The sequence below is a fragment of the Talpa occidentalis genome, unplaced genomic scaffold (assembly GCF_014898055.3).
Source record: "Talpa occidentalis isolate TD23 unplaced genomic scaffold, MPIMG_talOcc4v2.1 talOcc4.8, whole genome shotgun sequence".
NCBI classification, from domain to species: Eukaryota; Metazoa; Chordata; class Mammalia; order Eulipotyphla; family Talpidae; genus Talpa; species Talpa occidentalis.
The window spans coordinates 72,250,501-72,264,155 of record NW_023605194.1 but is presented as its reverse complement, the minus strand read 5'-3'; the positions used below and the strand labels follow the sequence as shown (position 1 = coordinate 72,264,155).

The following is a 13,655-nucleotide window of genomic DNA, read 5'->3' as shown; positions in this document are numbered from 1 at the left end:
ATCGCAACATATTAACACGCCAACATGCATTGACACAATTTTTACAGGAATATAAATGTATTGAATGTAGGAAGCTCAATTTTGTTTATAGTATTTGATGAATGTCTTTAGAAAAAATATGAAACAAAAAATTGTTTCTAATTATATCATTATAAATATCATTAGTTCTTTAATTACCCCAATCATAAAATTTTAAAGAGTATATAGCGACAGTGCAAAATAACATTTTCTTTTTCATGTCAACAAAGATTGTAGGGACTAATAAGAAGAGGTTCTAGAATAACATTAAGTTTGGGAAAGAGGAAGAAACACTGGAATTTTAACATCAGAAGTGATATTCAGGTGCGCAGACCTCTCTTGCCGCCCGCTGCTCCCCTCAGCAGTGTATTTCGTCAGTCTGCCTGTTCTGTTCCCTGCTCTGGCTCTGGTGAATCCTCTCACACTCCCGCACTTCTGACTGTACCCAGTGCTTGTATAAATAAATAAAGAAATCTTAAAAAAAAAAAAAGTGATATTCATCACTTACGTATTACCTATAGAGTGTGTGTGTGTGTGTGTGTGTGTGTGTGTGTGTGTGGTTTCTTTGGCTTTGGTGAGGATAATGCTGTCCTCATAAAAGAGCTGGCCCCCTTCAGCATTTTGAAAGACTTTGAAGATATAGGTATTAAAGTTTTAGTAGAATTCACAAACTTACTGTTTTCTTCCACTAGCCCTTCCCTCACACTATGCCCCGCTGTGACCAGGATTCCAAGGAGTGCCCCCCGCAGCCCAAGGTTTCAGGGAAAAATTGAAGGCCTATAATGCCAGGTTTCCTTAGGAAACAGGTGTGCCAACACACAGAAAAGGATGCTGAATCCACAATGTTCAGCCTCCTGACATAAGACCATATCTGCGAGAGTCCCTGAACTGGAGGATACCCAGGAGCACAACCCTACCTCCGGGCCCGGCCCCCTGGTGGAGAACCCTCAGGAGCATAGTACCACCTCCTTGCCAGGCTGCCTGCTGGAGGACCCGGGGGAAAACAACACCACCTGCGTGCCAGGCCCCTTGCTGGAGGATGACCCTGAGCACAGCACAATCTCCATGCCAGACCCCCTGCTGGAATACCCCCGGGAGCATAGCACCACTTTAGTGCCAGGTCCACAGTTGGAGGATGCCTGAGAGCACAGCACTCTGTGGAGTGCTTCCACTCTGTGCCAGGCTCCCAGGTGCAGGACTTCCGGGAGCGCAGCAGCACTTGAGTGCCAGTCCCCCAGCTGCAGGATGTCCTGGAGAACAGCAGACTAGGCTAGGCCCAGTGCTGGAGGACACCGGGGAGCAAAGCAGCACCTCTGTGCCAGTCCCCCAGCTGGAGGATGTCCAGAAGCACAGTAGCACCTTTGTGACAGGCCCCCAGCTGGAGGACGTCCAGGAGCACAGCATCACCACTGTCCCAGGCCCCCAGCTGGAGGGGGACTAGGAATGAAGGACCAAAACCTTCAGTCCAGCCCTCCAGCCCCCCAGCCCTCCAGCACCACCCTAAGACATCCCAAAGACGTGGCTGGTGCCTTCAGTTTCACCAATGCAGTGGCCCCTTTAGAAAGATTTGGTCAGGAAGAAAATGGTTGCATTTCAGTTTCTCACCTTAATTCCAGCCAAGGTGGGAGGGCCAGGCTAGGAGAATAATAAATACAATATTAACATTTTGCTGCTTCTGTCACCATTCTGACTCCACAACAACAGAGTGCACGTAGCCAGACACAGAATATCTATGGCTACACTCTGCAGAAGTCCCGCCCAAAGTGCAGCCACCCAGTGGCCAGGTGAACAGGAGCACACCAGGGGAGGATGAGGCTCTGGAGAGGGGTCAGGGGCTGGGCACAGTCAGAGGGGCCAGGAGCAGCATGAGACCCACAGGTCTGGAGCACAGATGTCCAGGGAGTACTGAAGTCCAAGAAGCAGAGCAGGTAAAGGGCCAGTAGGGCAACGGAACTGATGAAACACCTGGAGGGGAGCAGAGGGGATGAAAGGGGGGGGAATGGAGGTAGGGGGCAGCTGAGCAGATGAAGGGTCCCAAGAGGGGAGTGGAGCTGTGCAGGGGCAGAGCCCCCAGATGCCCAGGGCCAGAGGCAGGGAACCCAGGGCCTCGCTTTCCCATCTTAGGTTCTGTCCCATGAGAGCCACCCTGCCCCGTTGCTGGGAGAGCCCTGCTGTCGGCCCCTGGACACACAGACAGCACAGAAGATGCAGGAGCTCTTCAGTCTGAGTGGCACTGTCACTGTCTGACATCCATGGCAGCAAGTACCCCTGCATTTGGCCCCTTTTGAAAACTGAAATTTCAAGTTGGAGAATCGCTCACCTGCCAACTAGTGGCGGCTCCTAGGGCCTCCTGGTTTCCATCTGAACCTTGTAAAATCAGTCTGTGCCGCACACCCCAAGGGATTTCTCTGGCAAAAGATCATCCTAAACAGGTAACTCTGTGCTTGGGCTTTATTGGCTCGTCTCTTTCACGCAGGTCCTGGATGGCGTGGGAGGTGGCCACGATGGACAGAGGGGCTCCCCACTGCAGGGTTGACCTCCAGGTGACTGGCTCTGCCTGCGGGGCGCTGGGGCATGGAGGCATCTAAATGCTCTTCTCTGCCTGAAGGAGACAGTCAGAAATGGATTGTTCTGTTAACATGTCTATCCCATGACAAAACCAACTGCATTTGCTTCACATTTATGAATGCATCCACACATCCAACACATGGCTCATCAGATACCTAAACTTGCTTTAAAATTCCTGTAATCAGCAGTGAAAATTTTAGAAAATATTAGAAAGCATTTAGAAAATTTTAGAAAAGTCAGATGGGTCACATGGTGACATAAAATAGTGAAACAGACCTACCAATGAGTGTGTAACTAGTAGCTGCAATATTTTCTTTAGGTGTATGTGCATGTGCTGTCTGTGTCTGTGCCAGTGTGTGCATGCCGGTCTGTACATGTGTGTGCTTCTGTATGTATGAAGAATTCATCTATCTTCTACCATCAGGAAGACCCACAGAGAGCTGAAGAGAATTGTCCTAATGCCTTGAAAAGTGGCTCCTCCCTGGTGGCGCTAGGGGTTTAGCACAGCACTGCGAAGCTCTGGGCAGCCTGTGCAGCAGGAGTTCGATCCCCAGCCAGCGAGGGAGCTACCCACAAGGGGCAGCTGACCTCTCCTGTCTCCCCGCTTCTGCCCTCAGCAGTGGACTTCATTACATCTGCCTGTGCTGATCCCCAAATGTCTCTGGTGAATCCTCTCAGCGCCCCCACCTCTGGCCTGCACCCCACTCTAGTACGCACAGAGAAATAAAAATCAACCTAAAAAACCCTAAACAATGTGCCGCGTGATGCTGGAGATGCTGATGGAAACACCCGAGTGGAGGAGAGGACTAAGCAAGTGGTTCTCCGGAGCGGGATGTAAGGGAGGGGTGGGCGAGAATGAGACATTTTGGAGTCAAGGGTGCGTCGGGGATGTTGGAAGCCATGGGGTGGACTAGTGCAGTTAAGGCCCGCGGGGCGAAGGGGGAGCCAGGCAAGCGTTTGAGAGAAAAGCTGGAATGGGCACTGGCGGCAGCAAGCGAAACCGAGCGGCCACGACGGGCTCTGCGGCCGCCGGGAGCAGCAGCCGCCGGGGAGGGCGCAGCAGAGGCGCTCGCAGCCCTGACGGGGCGGGCGCCCGGGGCAGACGACCCCGGGACCGGCCCCGCGCGTCCTCGCGCCCTGAGGCCATCACACCCTCCGCGCCCCGGACCTGGGAAGTGAGGCGCTGGAGCGCATCCGCCCCGACAGCACGGCTCCCGCGCCCCGGCCCCGGGGGCCCGCAGGGCAGGGGCGTCCTCTCTCCGCGGCCCGGCCCCGCCCGAGGGGCAGTTGCTGCGCGGGCCCCGGTAACCGCCGCCCGCGGCGGCCAATCAGGAGCGCGCCGCGCGCTCACGGGGCTCCAGGGTCCAGTCAGCCTTGGCGCGGGAGCGGCTCTGAGCCGCGCTGGGGGCGCGGGGACCCGCCCGCGAGGAAAGGAGGCGACCCCCCGCCCTGAGGGAGGAGGACGCGGGGTCCCCAAGGCCGAAGGGGCGCCGGCGCCGGCCCTGAAGGGAAGAAGACGGCGCCGGCCTCCGCAGAGAGAAGCAAACGGCGCCCGCGGCCGCCCTGGAGGGGGCAGCCGCCCAGGCCCGTGGCGGAGGCGCGCTCGTCCTGCTCTGGGCGGCCCGAGAGCAGCCGGCCCGGGCCTGGCGTCTCCCAGGGCTGCTGGTGGCGGGTGCGGCCCGACCGCTGACGCGGTGCCTGAGGCGCCTCTCCGGGCGGGGAGCGCCTCCCTGCGGGCCGTGCTACCCCGCGCCGCTGGGGCGCGGGCGGCCGTGGCTGAGGCCGCCCGGGCGAGGCCGCCGCCAGCAGGGGGCGCAGTCGGCGCTTCGTTCCCCTCTTTGTGAGCAGCCCCAGGGCTGGCGTTGCTGGAGCCTGAGGGCTCTTGCAATTGTGCGCGCGGGTGAGACCCACAGCCGTTCCCTGTGCACTTACTGGGCGCTGTCGTTCGCTGTGTGTAGTTCTTGGGTTTGCTTTTGACCTTTTGGGCTCTTTGCTGGCTCTCGGCTCTCAGAGGCTGGGCAGGTGGGTGGCCGTTGCACCCATCCGGCCCCCTGCCTGGTGGCTCATTTGTGGCCTCCTCTGCCCCTGTGTCACCGAAACCCCTGAGCCAATGCTTCTGAGCTTCGGCTGTGCTCCAGGCTGCTCAGGTGAGACTCAGTCTCAGCTGATACTGTGAGTGAACGATCAGGGTACGCCTGGGGGGTGAAAGGAACCTGCAGCCTGAGTAGCAACAGAACCCCCATTGTTTACGTGAACCCACCATTTCCAGATGCCAGGCAATTCCTGGCAGGGCTCAGGGTCACAGTGCCTGGACCTGTCCTTTGCCAAGGCCCCACCCCGCCAACCCCCAGTTCAAGCAAGAAGCAGATATTTCCAAGCCAGAAATCTCGGTGGGAGCTGACCACCCCCCGTGACCCCTAGCCCCATTGAGTCAGGCCAGAGGGTGTCCCCACAGCAGGGGGCGACCATGGAAGGCGGCACCCAGTGAAGGACACACACCCAGTGTCGTGCTGCTGGCGACACTTGACAGTGAGGGGCGGGGCTGTGCCCTTGCACTAGCAGGCAAGACAGGGGAGTAGCAGACATGGGGAAGAGGAACCCTAAGGCCGAGCTTCACAGCATCTGCGGACCTGCCAGAGCCGCCCCTGCCTCTGGCCTGCGGGGTGTCCAATGGGCATGCTCAGCTCAGTGGCAAAAATGGAGGAAAACCATGGCCCAGAGCGTTTTAAATGTTAGGATGTGAAGAACGGACTTTGTTGAGTCTTAAGCTCACAACATCCTATGGTTTGTAATGTCAGTTGATGGCGTAGTGTCATTTTGAGACGCTTCAGAGTTTAAGGAGTGACTGTATGAAGGGAGCTTTAAAAGCCAAAACCTAGGACAGGTTTTGTTACTACAAATCAAATGGCCTCTCAAGCATTCTATGGGTTGTTAACTGGGTGCGTTTGTTAATACAGTAGCAGAGCTAGTGCTGTCAGCAGAGGCTGCTCAGGCCTGTTAGCACAGTCAGGGCTGGTGAGTGTAGTCAGCACAGTCCACACTCACTATGCTTAGGCGCCTCACTCCCAAGGGACCTAAAATCAAAAACTACCTGGTGGGAGGGCGCCCACACCAAGGTGAAGCTCCCCTCATACACTCACAGGCATGGAGGTGCCCATCAAGAGCATCCAGAAATCCAGGCAGCCCCACCGTGCATCCCTGGCCCACGAGGTGGGGTGCTTGAAGGTGCTTTACCACCCTCATATCATTCAGCTGTTCCAGGTCGCGAACACCAGAGATGAGCTGCTGCTGGTGATGGACTATGTGGAGGGTGACAACCTGCAGGGCTACCTGTGTGAACTTGGGCGCCTCATGGACAGCGAGGCCCACCAGATATTCAGGAGATCCTCTCAGCCCTCAGCTATTGCCACACCAAACTTGTGCATTTGGACCCGAAACCCGAGAACTTCCTGATGGACCAACAGAGAAACATAAAGCTGGTGGACTTTGGGCTCAGTGTCCAGAGCTCCAAAGATGTGCTGCGCACGTACTACTGCAGCCCGGAATAAGCACCCCCGAGCTCTACCAGCATTATACTGGCCCCAAGGTGGAGTGTGGAGCCTGGGTATCATCCTCTACTAGATGGTGACCGGGATACTGCCCTTCATGGGGACCAGCCTTGAGGAGATCAGGGAGCACATCCTGCGTGGATACTTCTGCGTGCCCCACTACCTCTCAGTCCAGGGCCAGGACCTGTTAAACAATATGGTGGCACTGGACTCCTGGAGATGCAGCACCGTAGAGAGCGTCAAGCAACACCCCTGGGTGCGAATGAGTAAGGGACTCCTGCCTTTCAGCGAGCCGTCCCACGGCTACCATGACAGTCATAACGAAAGCCATGGACACCTGGTTACCAGAGACATGAAATTTGCAGAGCCACTGCGGAGAACAAATATGTCCTTACGGGAACATACCTGATACTCTGCTCCAGGAAGCAGGAGAAGGAGGACAGTAAGGAGGAGGCGGAGCGGCCAAGGCGCATCTTCTTCTGTGAGCCCTTCCCTAACGCTGTGCCCCACTGTGACCGGAATTCTGAGAGTGCTCCTCACAGCCTGAGGTTTCGGGGAATAATTGACAGCCTATAACACCAGGTTTCCTTCAGAAACAGGTGTGCCAACACATGGAAAAGGATGCTGAATCCACAATGTTCAACCTCCTGGCCACCCTGGGCCACAAGACCATATCTGTGCGTCCCCGAGCTGGAGGATGCCCAGGAGCACAGCACCACCTCCGGGCCCGGCCCCCTGCTGGAAGACCGCTGGGAGCACAGCACCATCTCCTTGCCAGGGGTCAGGGGCTGGCCCAGTCAGTGGGGCCAGGAGCAGCATGAGACCCACAGGACTGGAGCACAGATGTCCGGGGAGCACTGAAGTCCAAGGACCAGAGCAGGTGAAGGGCCAGGAGGGCAAGGGATCTGGAGAAGCACCTGGAGGGAAGCAGAGGGGGCAAAGGAGGGAATAGAGTGGCTGGAGGGCGCTGAGCAGGTGAAGGGCCCCAGGAGGGGTGTGGAACTGTGCAGGGTCAGAGCCCCCAGAGGCCCCAGGGCCAGATGTGGGGTCCAGGCTCTCCGTTCCCCATCTTAGGCTCTGTCCCTTGAGGGCCACCCTGCCCCCTTGCTGGGAGGGAGAGCCCTGCTGTGGACCCCTGGACACACAGATGGTGCAGAGGATGCAGGAGCTCTTCAGTCTGAGTGGCATTGTCATTGACTGACACCCACGGTAGCAAGTCCCCCTGCATTTGGCCCCTTTTAAAAACTGAAATTCCAAGTTGGAGAATCGCTCACCCGCCAGGTAGTGGCAGCTCCTAGGGCCTCCTGGTTTCCTTCTGAACCTTGTAAAATCAGGTCTGTGCCACACGCCCTGGGGGAATTCACTTGCCAAAGAGCATCCTAACTCTGAGCTTGGGCTTTATTGGCTCTTCTCTTCCATGCAGGTCCTGGAAGGCGCTGGAGGCGGCCGCCATGGACAGACGGGCTCCTCACTGCTGGGCCGACCTCCAGGTGACTGGCTCTGCCTGCGGGGCACTGGGGCGTGGAGGCATCTGAATGCTCTTCTCTGCCTGATGCAGACAGTCAGAAATGGATTGTTCTGTTAACATGTCTGTCCCTTGACACAGTAAATAAGTGTTTGACACCGACTGCATTTGCTTCTCATGTTTGAATACACCCACACTTCCAACACATGGATCATCAGATACCTACATTTGCTTTAAAATTCCTATAATCAACAGCGAAAATGTTTGAAAATTTAGAAAATTTTAGAAAGCATTTAGAAAAATTTAGCAAAGTTAGATGGGTCACAGGGGGATAATAAAGTGAAATAGGATAGTGAGACAGACCTACCAATGAGTATGTCATTAGGTAGTTGTACTATTTTCTTTAGGTGCATGTGTATGTCCTGCATTGTGTCTGTGCAAGTGTGTGCATGTGAGCCTGTACAAGTGTGTGGGCATATGTGTGCTTCTATGTGTATGAAGTGTTCATGTACGTTCTACCATCAGAAAGACACTCAGTGAGCTTAGAGAATTGGTATGATGTCTTCAAAAGTGGGTCCTCCCTGGTGGCACAAGGGCTTAAACACAGCACTGTGAAGTTATTGGCAGCCTGTGCAGCTGTTCGATCCCCAGCCAGCCAGGGAGCTACCCATGTGGCCCAGCAGACCTCTCCTGTTGCCTGCTGCTCCCCTCGGTAGTGGATTTCAGTTGATGTGCCTGTTCTGTTCCCTCTGTGACTCTGGTGAATCCTCTTACCCCCTGAACCTCTGGCCTGTACCTCAGTTCTTATGTGCATAAATAAACAAATATTTAAAAAAAATTAAAGTTCAGTAGAATTCAGTCGTTAAACCATGGTTTATTCTAGTTTAGAATTGCATTATTCAGGGCCTCCCTGGTGGTACAGGAGTTAGAGTCTCAGTGCTATGAATCTATCACCACCATTGAGGCATATGTTTAAGAATTTGATCCCCAGCCCATGTGCTGATCCACATGGCTCAGCAGACATCTCCTATCTCCCTGCTACTCCCCTCAGCTGTGGATTTCAGTGGATCCACCTGTCCTGCTCCCTACTCTGTTTCTTTTGAGTCCTCTCACCCCATGCACCTCTAGCCTTCACACCAGTTCTTGTGTGCATAAATAAATAAATCTTTTTAAAAAGGGTATTATTCAATTTGGCATAGATTTTAATGCTCAATATTCAAAACTATATATCCTTACTTTAAAATGAAACATCTATTTTAACATTTGAAGATCATAGAAGCAATGTGACCTTGGGCTATTTTTTAATTTGGTTCCTTTTTTCCCCAAGATTATTTATTTATGCATAGAAGAATGGGTGTTCAGGCCAGAGGTCTGGGTGGTGAGAGGATTCACCAGAACCACAGTGGGGAACAGAACAGGCAGATCAACTGAAATACACTGCTGAGGGGAGCAGTGGGGAAACAGGGAGGTCTGCTGCGCCATGTGGGTAGCTGCCTGGCTTGGGATCGAACTTGTGTTGCTGTGGCTGGGGATAGCTCATAGGATTGCGTCTTAACCCCTTGCGCCACCAGGGAGGCCCATCAATAAAGAAACATGTAAAGACCACGGACAGGTAAAATATCATTGCCCTGGGTGTTTTAAATTAATTGGGAATAAAATCTTTAGCAGTTAAATAGCTTTATAGACATTTTTACTGTCACGTGTCCCGAGGCTCTCCATTGGCTTCATTCACTCAAGATTGAATGAATAAAACACACTGTAATGTTGATATTCCCTTGATTGCTTCTAAGTTACGTATTAATAGAACTTGCATTAAAAGGCAGACTGTGTTGATGTACAGAACTCAGGAGGCAAATGTTCGTATGTGTGTATTCCATTCTGCATACATGGCCATGATCCCGAGTCAATATTAAAGGTGTGACAAAGAGAAGAAACGGATGTGTCCAAACTCTTATTTTTCTAAAACCAGCAATAAGTGAATTCCTTTTCCATTCCAGATTAGCTATGAAGTTTACACTCAGACAATTTTAGAAACATGGAATATCTGTGACTTTATCTAAAACTTCAAGTACAATAGTATCTATTGTGTTGGCTTTTTTCTTTCCCTGTATGGCATAACGAATGGACACACAGTCATTTATCAGATGCATCAGATCCTTCTCATGTGGTCACTTTCAAAGCACTCCCTACCTCCTGTCCAGTCTCTCCAAACTCCCGGTGACAAGCTAAGTGTTCTATCTGTCAGAACAGCTACAGGTACCCACAGAAGCAAACTCTCTGCTCCCTCTCATTCACAACCAAACTTTGGGCTTTTTAAATTCCAATTTTATTGTATTATAATTGGCATTAAAACGATGCAGTTCACATAGCCTGATTGTTGGCACCTGGAGTACAGACATGTGTGTAAGTGTGCACATACTGGCCCAGAGGTGGAGCTAAAACAGATTAAAGGGATAAAAGCAGAGGCAGCCACAGCAGGCAGAGGACAAGGGTGACAGAGAGGACAGAAGGACAGAAGAGGTGAGATCAGCAGGTGATGTGAGAGAGACTAGCAGAGAGACCAGAGGAAGAACAAAGATTCTTGGGGTCCTGGGGGCTTAGTTGCCTGTCTTCCTCCTCAGCTCTGCAGCTCCCCTCCTTGGGCCAAGGCCTGCCTCCTTGCATGCCAGCTCCCCAGCATGCTGTGCCTGTGTACCTGGTTCCCTGAGAGACTGAAAACCTGACAAATCCACCAGGGATCCTGGATTCTCCTCTATCTGTCTGCAAGAAATGAGAGTGAACCCACCCTGTGCGAAATAGCACTAGAGAAATAATACTAAGACCAAGAGCCCGTGTCTCTAGGACAAGTAGAGGGTAGTGTATTGACGTATAATAAACGCCCCTGCTGCGAATCCCCTGCAGCAGGGCTCCCGAGTAACCTTGTAACTACATCCGTTTGCACATCCAGGGCACTGGGAGTGTCCAAGATACAGACAAACTCTGAAAGAGAAACGCTTCCACTAACAAGGACAGCACCAATGGCTGTGCTCACAGAGGTGGGGTAGGTTAAAGAGCGAGTTTGGATCCACTAAAGGCACAAAATGTCAGCCAGGCTGACGAGCCATTAAGAACTCTAACATGTTAAAACCATTAAAGAGACTTATATAGCAAAATAGCCAAATCTTTTGAATACAACCTAATAATGAGAAAGACAAGCATAACATTGGAGCAGCGAGGCTTGCTGTGTCCTGGAAGGCATCTGTGCTGTCCTGAGCTTAGGACATGGTTGTGTTACCAGTCAGAAGACATGATGTGGCAGAGACCCTACTTAGCATGGGCCCCTCCTCAGGGTCAAGTTGAAGCGTGTCTGAACCTACTAGTGCCAAGGGCCCAGCAGAGATCGCTAAGTTGAGGCAGGTGTCTGTGGTGAGGGCGTGCTTTGGGGGAGATCTGGCTCCAGCCCACTCCCATGGGCCAGTGGGCCCCACCCCCACCGGTGGGCACCTCCCTGACTCTGGAATGGACAGGAAGGGTGGATGAGTACTCTCCTTGCTTCAGAATGAACTATTTCTACAGCACCTCCCAGAGGTAGCCAGAGATAACTTTTGTTATTTAATAGCATTATGAACTCATGGGTTTTTAATGTATTTAATATGTTTCAATTTACTGTCGATGTTCCTTTTTTAAAAATATTTATTCATACAAGAACTGGGGTATAATTCAGAGGTGCGGGATGGCAACAGAATTCATCAGAGACAGAGTGGGGAACAGAACAGGCAGAAGGACCAAAGACACTGCCGATGGGAACAGCGGGTGAGACAGGAGAGGTCTGCTGCACCATGTGGGTATCTCCTGGCGGGCTGGAAATCAAACCCACACTGCAGAGACTGTGGACAGCTTCACAGCACTGCGCACAACCTGCTGCACAACTGAGGAGGCCCAGTGATTTTTTTTTTGGTGTCCAAATGCCCCCATGTGGCTAATGGGAACCTCCCTCAGTGGGGCTTGGGATACTGTACTGACACGACCCAGTGACTGTGATTCCCCCCTGGCCTTGTGCTAAAGCTCAGGGTCTTCCCGTGCATCGCCCCCCCCCCACAGCTCTGTAATTAACTACTTCTCTAAGGAGTTCTGGGTTCTGCTATGAGACCTCATATGAGTGATCACTGACTACTGTTTGTAGGACCCTTTAATGGACAGAGCTAGAAATACGCATTTTTAAGTGTAAACAATCATTAAATTCATGCACAATGATGAAAAACTTTTCCAGTTTAGAATTATGAGTTTCATTTAATTGCTTTGAATTTCTTTCCTCAGGATGAAAATCTTGGTTAACCCATTTAAATAATTACTCCATGTTCTATCCATATTTATAATTTTCACAATAATAGCAATACCAATATTTTTTCTAACAATATTACTACATGAAACAGTCTGAGTCAGGGCCTTCCCTTTCAGCCCCGGGATCAATCCCACTAGGACTATACAATCTCATTACTGAGTTTATGTCACTTGAATGTTTCATCAGTGTAGTCAAGCCACAATCAACCTCATATGTTTAATTTTGTGGGGTTTTCTGTATTTTTAAAAACATTTAATTTTATTTTTTTAACATTTAAAAATGTATACTTTAATAAGTATATAATATATAAACAATAAGTAAGCTTATGGAGAAGCTAACCAGGTACATAAATTAGGAGATACAAGTGTCCATCTAAATTTTCTATATTTCTTTTCTTTTTTACAGAATATTTATTAAAGTTGTTTAATATACAATTTCTCATTTGTCATTTTGGAAGTCCTTTATTGTAAAGACTATTCATTTGCCTAACGACAAACTGCAGCCCCACTGTAAGTGATTATTCCGGACCTCCACGCTGGATAAATTCCATTTCTTCCTGAGACACAAGTTTCCTTCTATATTTCTGAGGTAATGTTTTTATTATTTCTGCAGTGTCTGGTGGGCCCTGATACATCAGCCAATCTGGTGATTTGCTTCCTTTAGAATGTTGTGAAATTGAGGAAGAATGAGATGGTAGTCCTGCTGATCCCAAAGCTTCTGATACATTGGGTTTCGGATTGTCTCTTCTATCTGGGAATCTTATTAGTGGAGTATGTGGCTTGACTACCTGAACGACCCTGCTGGCGGACGCCATTTTGCTGTATACATAGTCCACATAGTTCTCCCACCCCATCACCCCAGTGATCCATCTGCACAGACCCTTGGGCTCCGCCCCCTTTTCACCCCTCTTCCTCCCCCTTTCCAGCTGGATGCCTCAGCAATATGGTCAACTTGCAACTTTCATCTTTTTCCTGACCTTTTATTTGGTTTTGCTATATCCACATACAAGTGTTACCATCTGATATTTATCTATTGCTCTCTTATTCCTCTTAGCATCATCCCTTCCAGCTCCATCCAATTGCCCCAAATGGTTCGTTTATCTTTTTTAATTGTTGCCTAGTATTCCATTGTGTGTCTCTGCGTATATACTCACATAGATACACATTGTGCATGTTATATATATATATATATATATATATATATATACACACACACACACACACACAACACATCTTCTTAATTCATTCGTGTGTTTTGGGACATTTGGGTGTTTCCATATCTTAGCTATTGTAAATAGTGCTGCAATTAACACAGGAATGCAGGTTTCCTTTGAATTGGTGGCATTTTTGAAAACATTGACTTTTAAATATAGTTCCATAAATGTGTAGTTTCAGTGTCCAGCCTATAAGTTTATAAAAATGATTTATTCAAAGTGGTCTGAGGTCTTCATCTTATCCCTCTCCCTGCAAAGAGAACCATTTTTATAATTTTGCAGTGCCTCTTCATCTTTCAAAGAGAATGTGCAGGTCTGCATGAGGAGGAGTTTGGGGCAGAACGAGCATGTTTGTGCAGATGACACCCCCCTTGAAGGGACAACACTGAACTCACATTTACACACACTTTTTCCACTTAATGTATTTTGGGCAGGATTTTGACGGGGATTACACTGAATCTATTAACAGGGTGATGTTAATGACATTATAACCTTGAGTATTCTAGTCACATAACATGATAT

At 50.5% G+C, this 13,655-nt stretch overlaps 1 protein-coding gene and 1 long non-coding RNA gene across 2 annotated transcripts; both read right to left on the bottom strand.

Annotated features, from left to right (window-relative positions):
* Positions 1 to 1,485: 1,485 nt before the first annotated feature.
* On the bottom strand, positions 1,486 to 3,834 carry LOC119234395 (uncharacterized). Its single transcript, XR_005122607.2, has 3 exons — positions 3,755 to 3,834; positions 2,339 to 2,620; positions 1,486 to 1,983 (listed from the first exon to the last, which is right to left on the bottom strand). It is a non-coding gene; the product is annotated as an uncharacterized LOC119234395 (long non-coding RNA).
* Positions 3,835 to 12,437: 8,603 nt separating this feature from the next.
* On the bottom strand, positions 12,438 to 12,773 carry LOC119234699 (alpha-ketoglutarate dehydrogenase component 4-like). The gene has a single exon (XM_037497717.1). The coding sequence runs from the start codon at positions 12,771 to 12,773 to the stop codon at positions 12,438 to 12,440; it is 336 nt and encodes a 111-aa protein (XP_037353614.1).
* Positions 12,774 to 13,655: the final 882 nt, after the last annotated feature.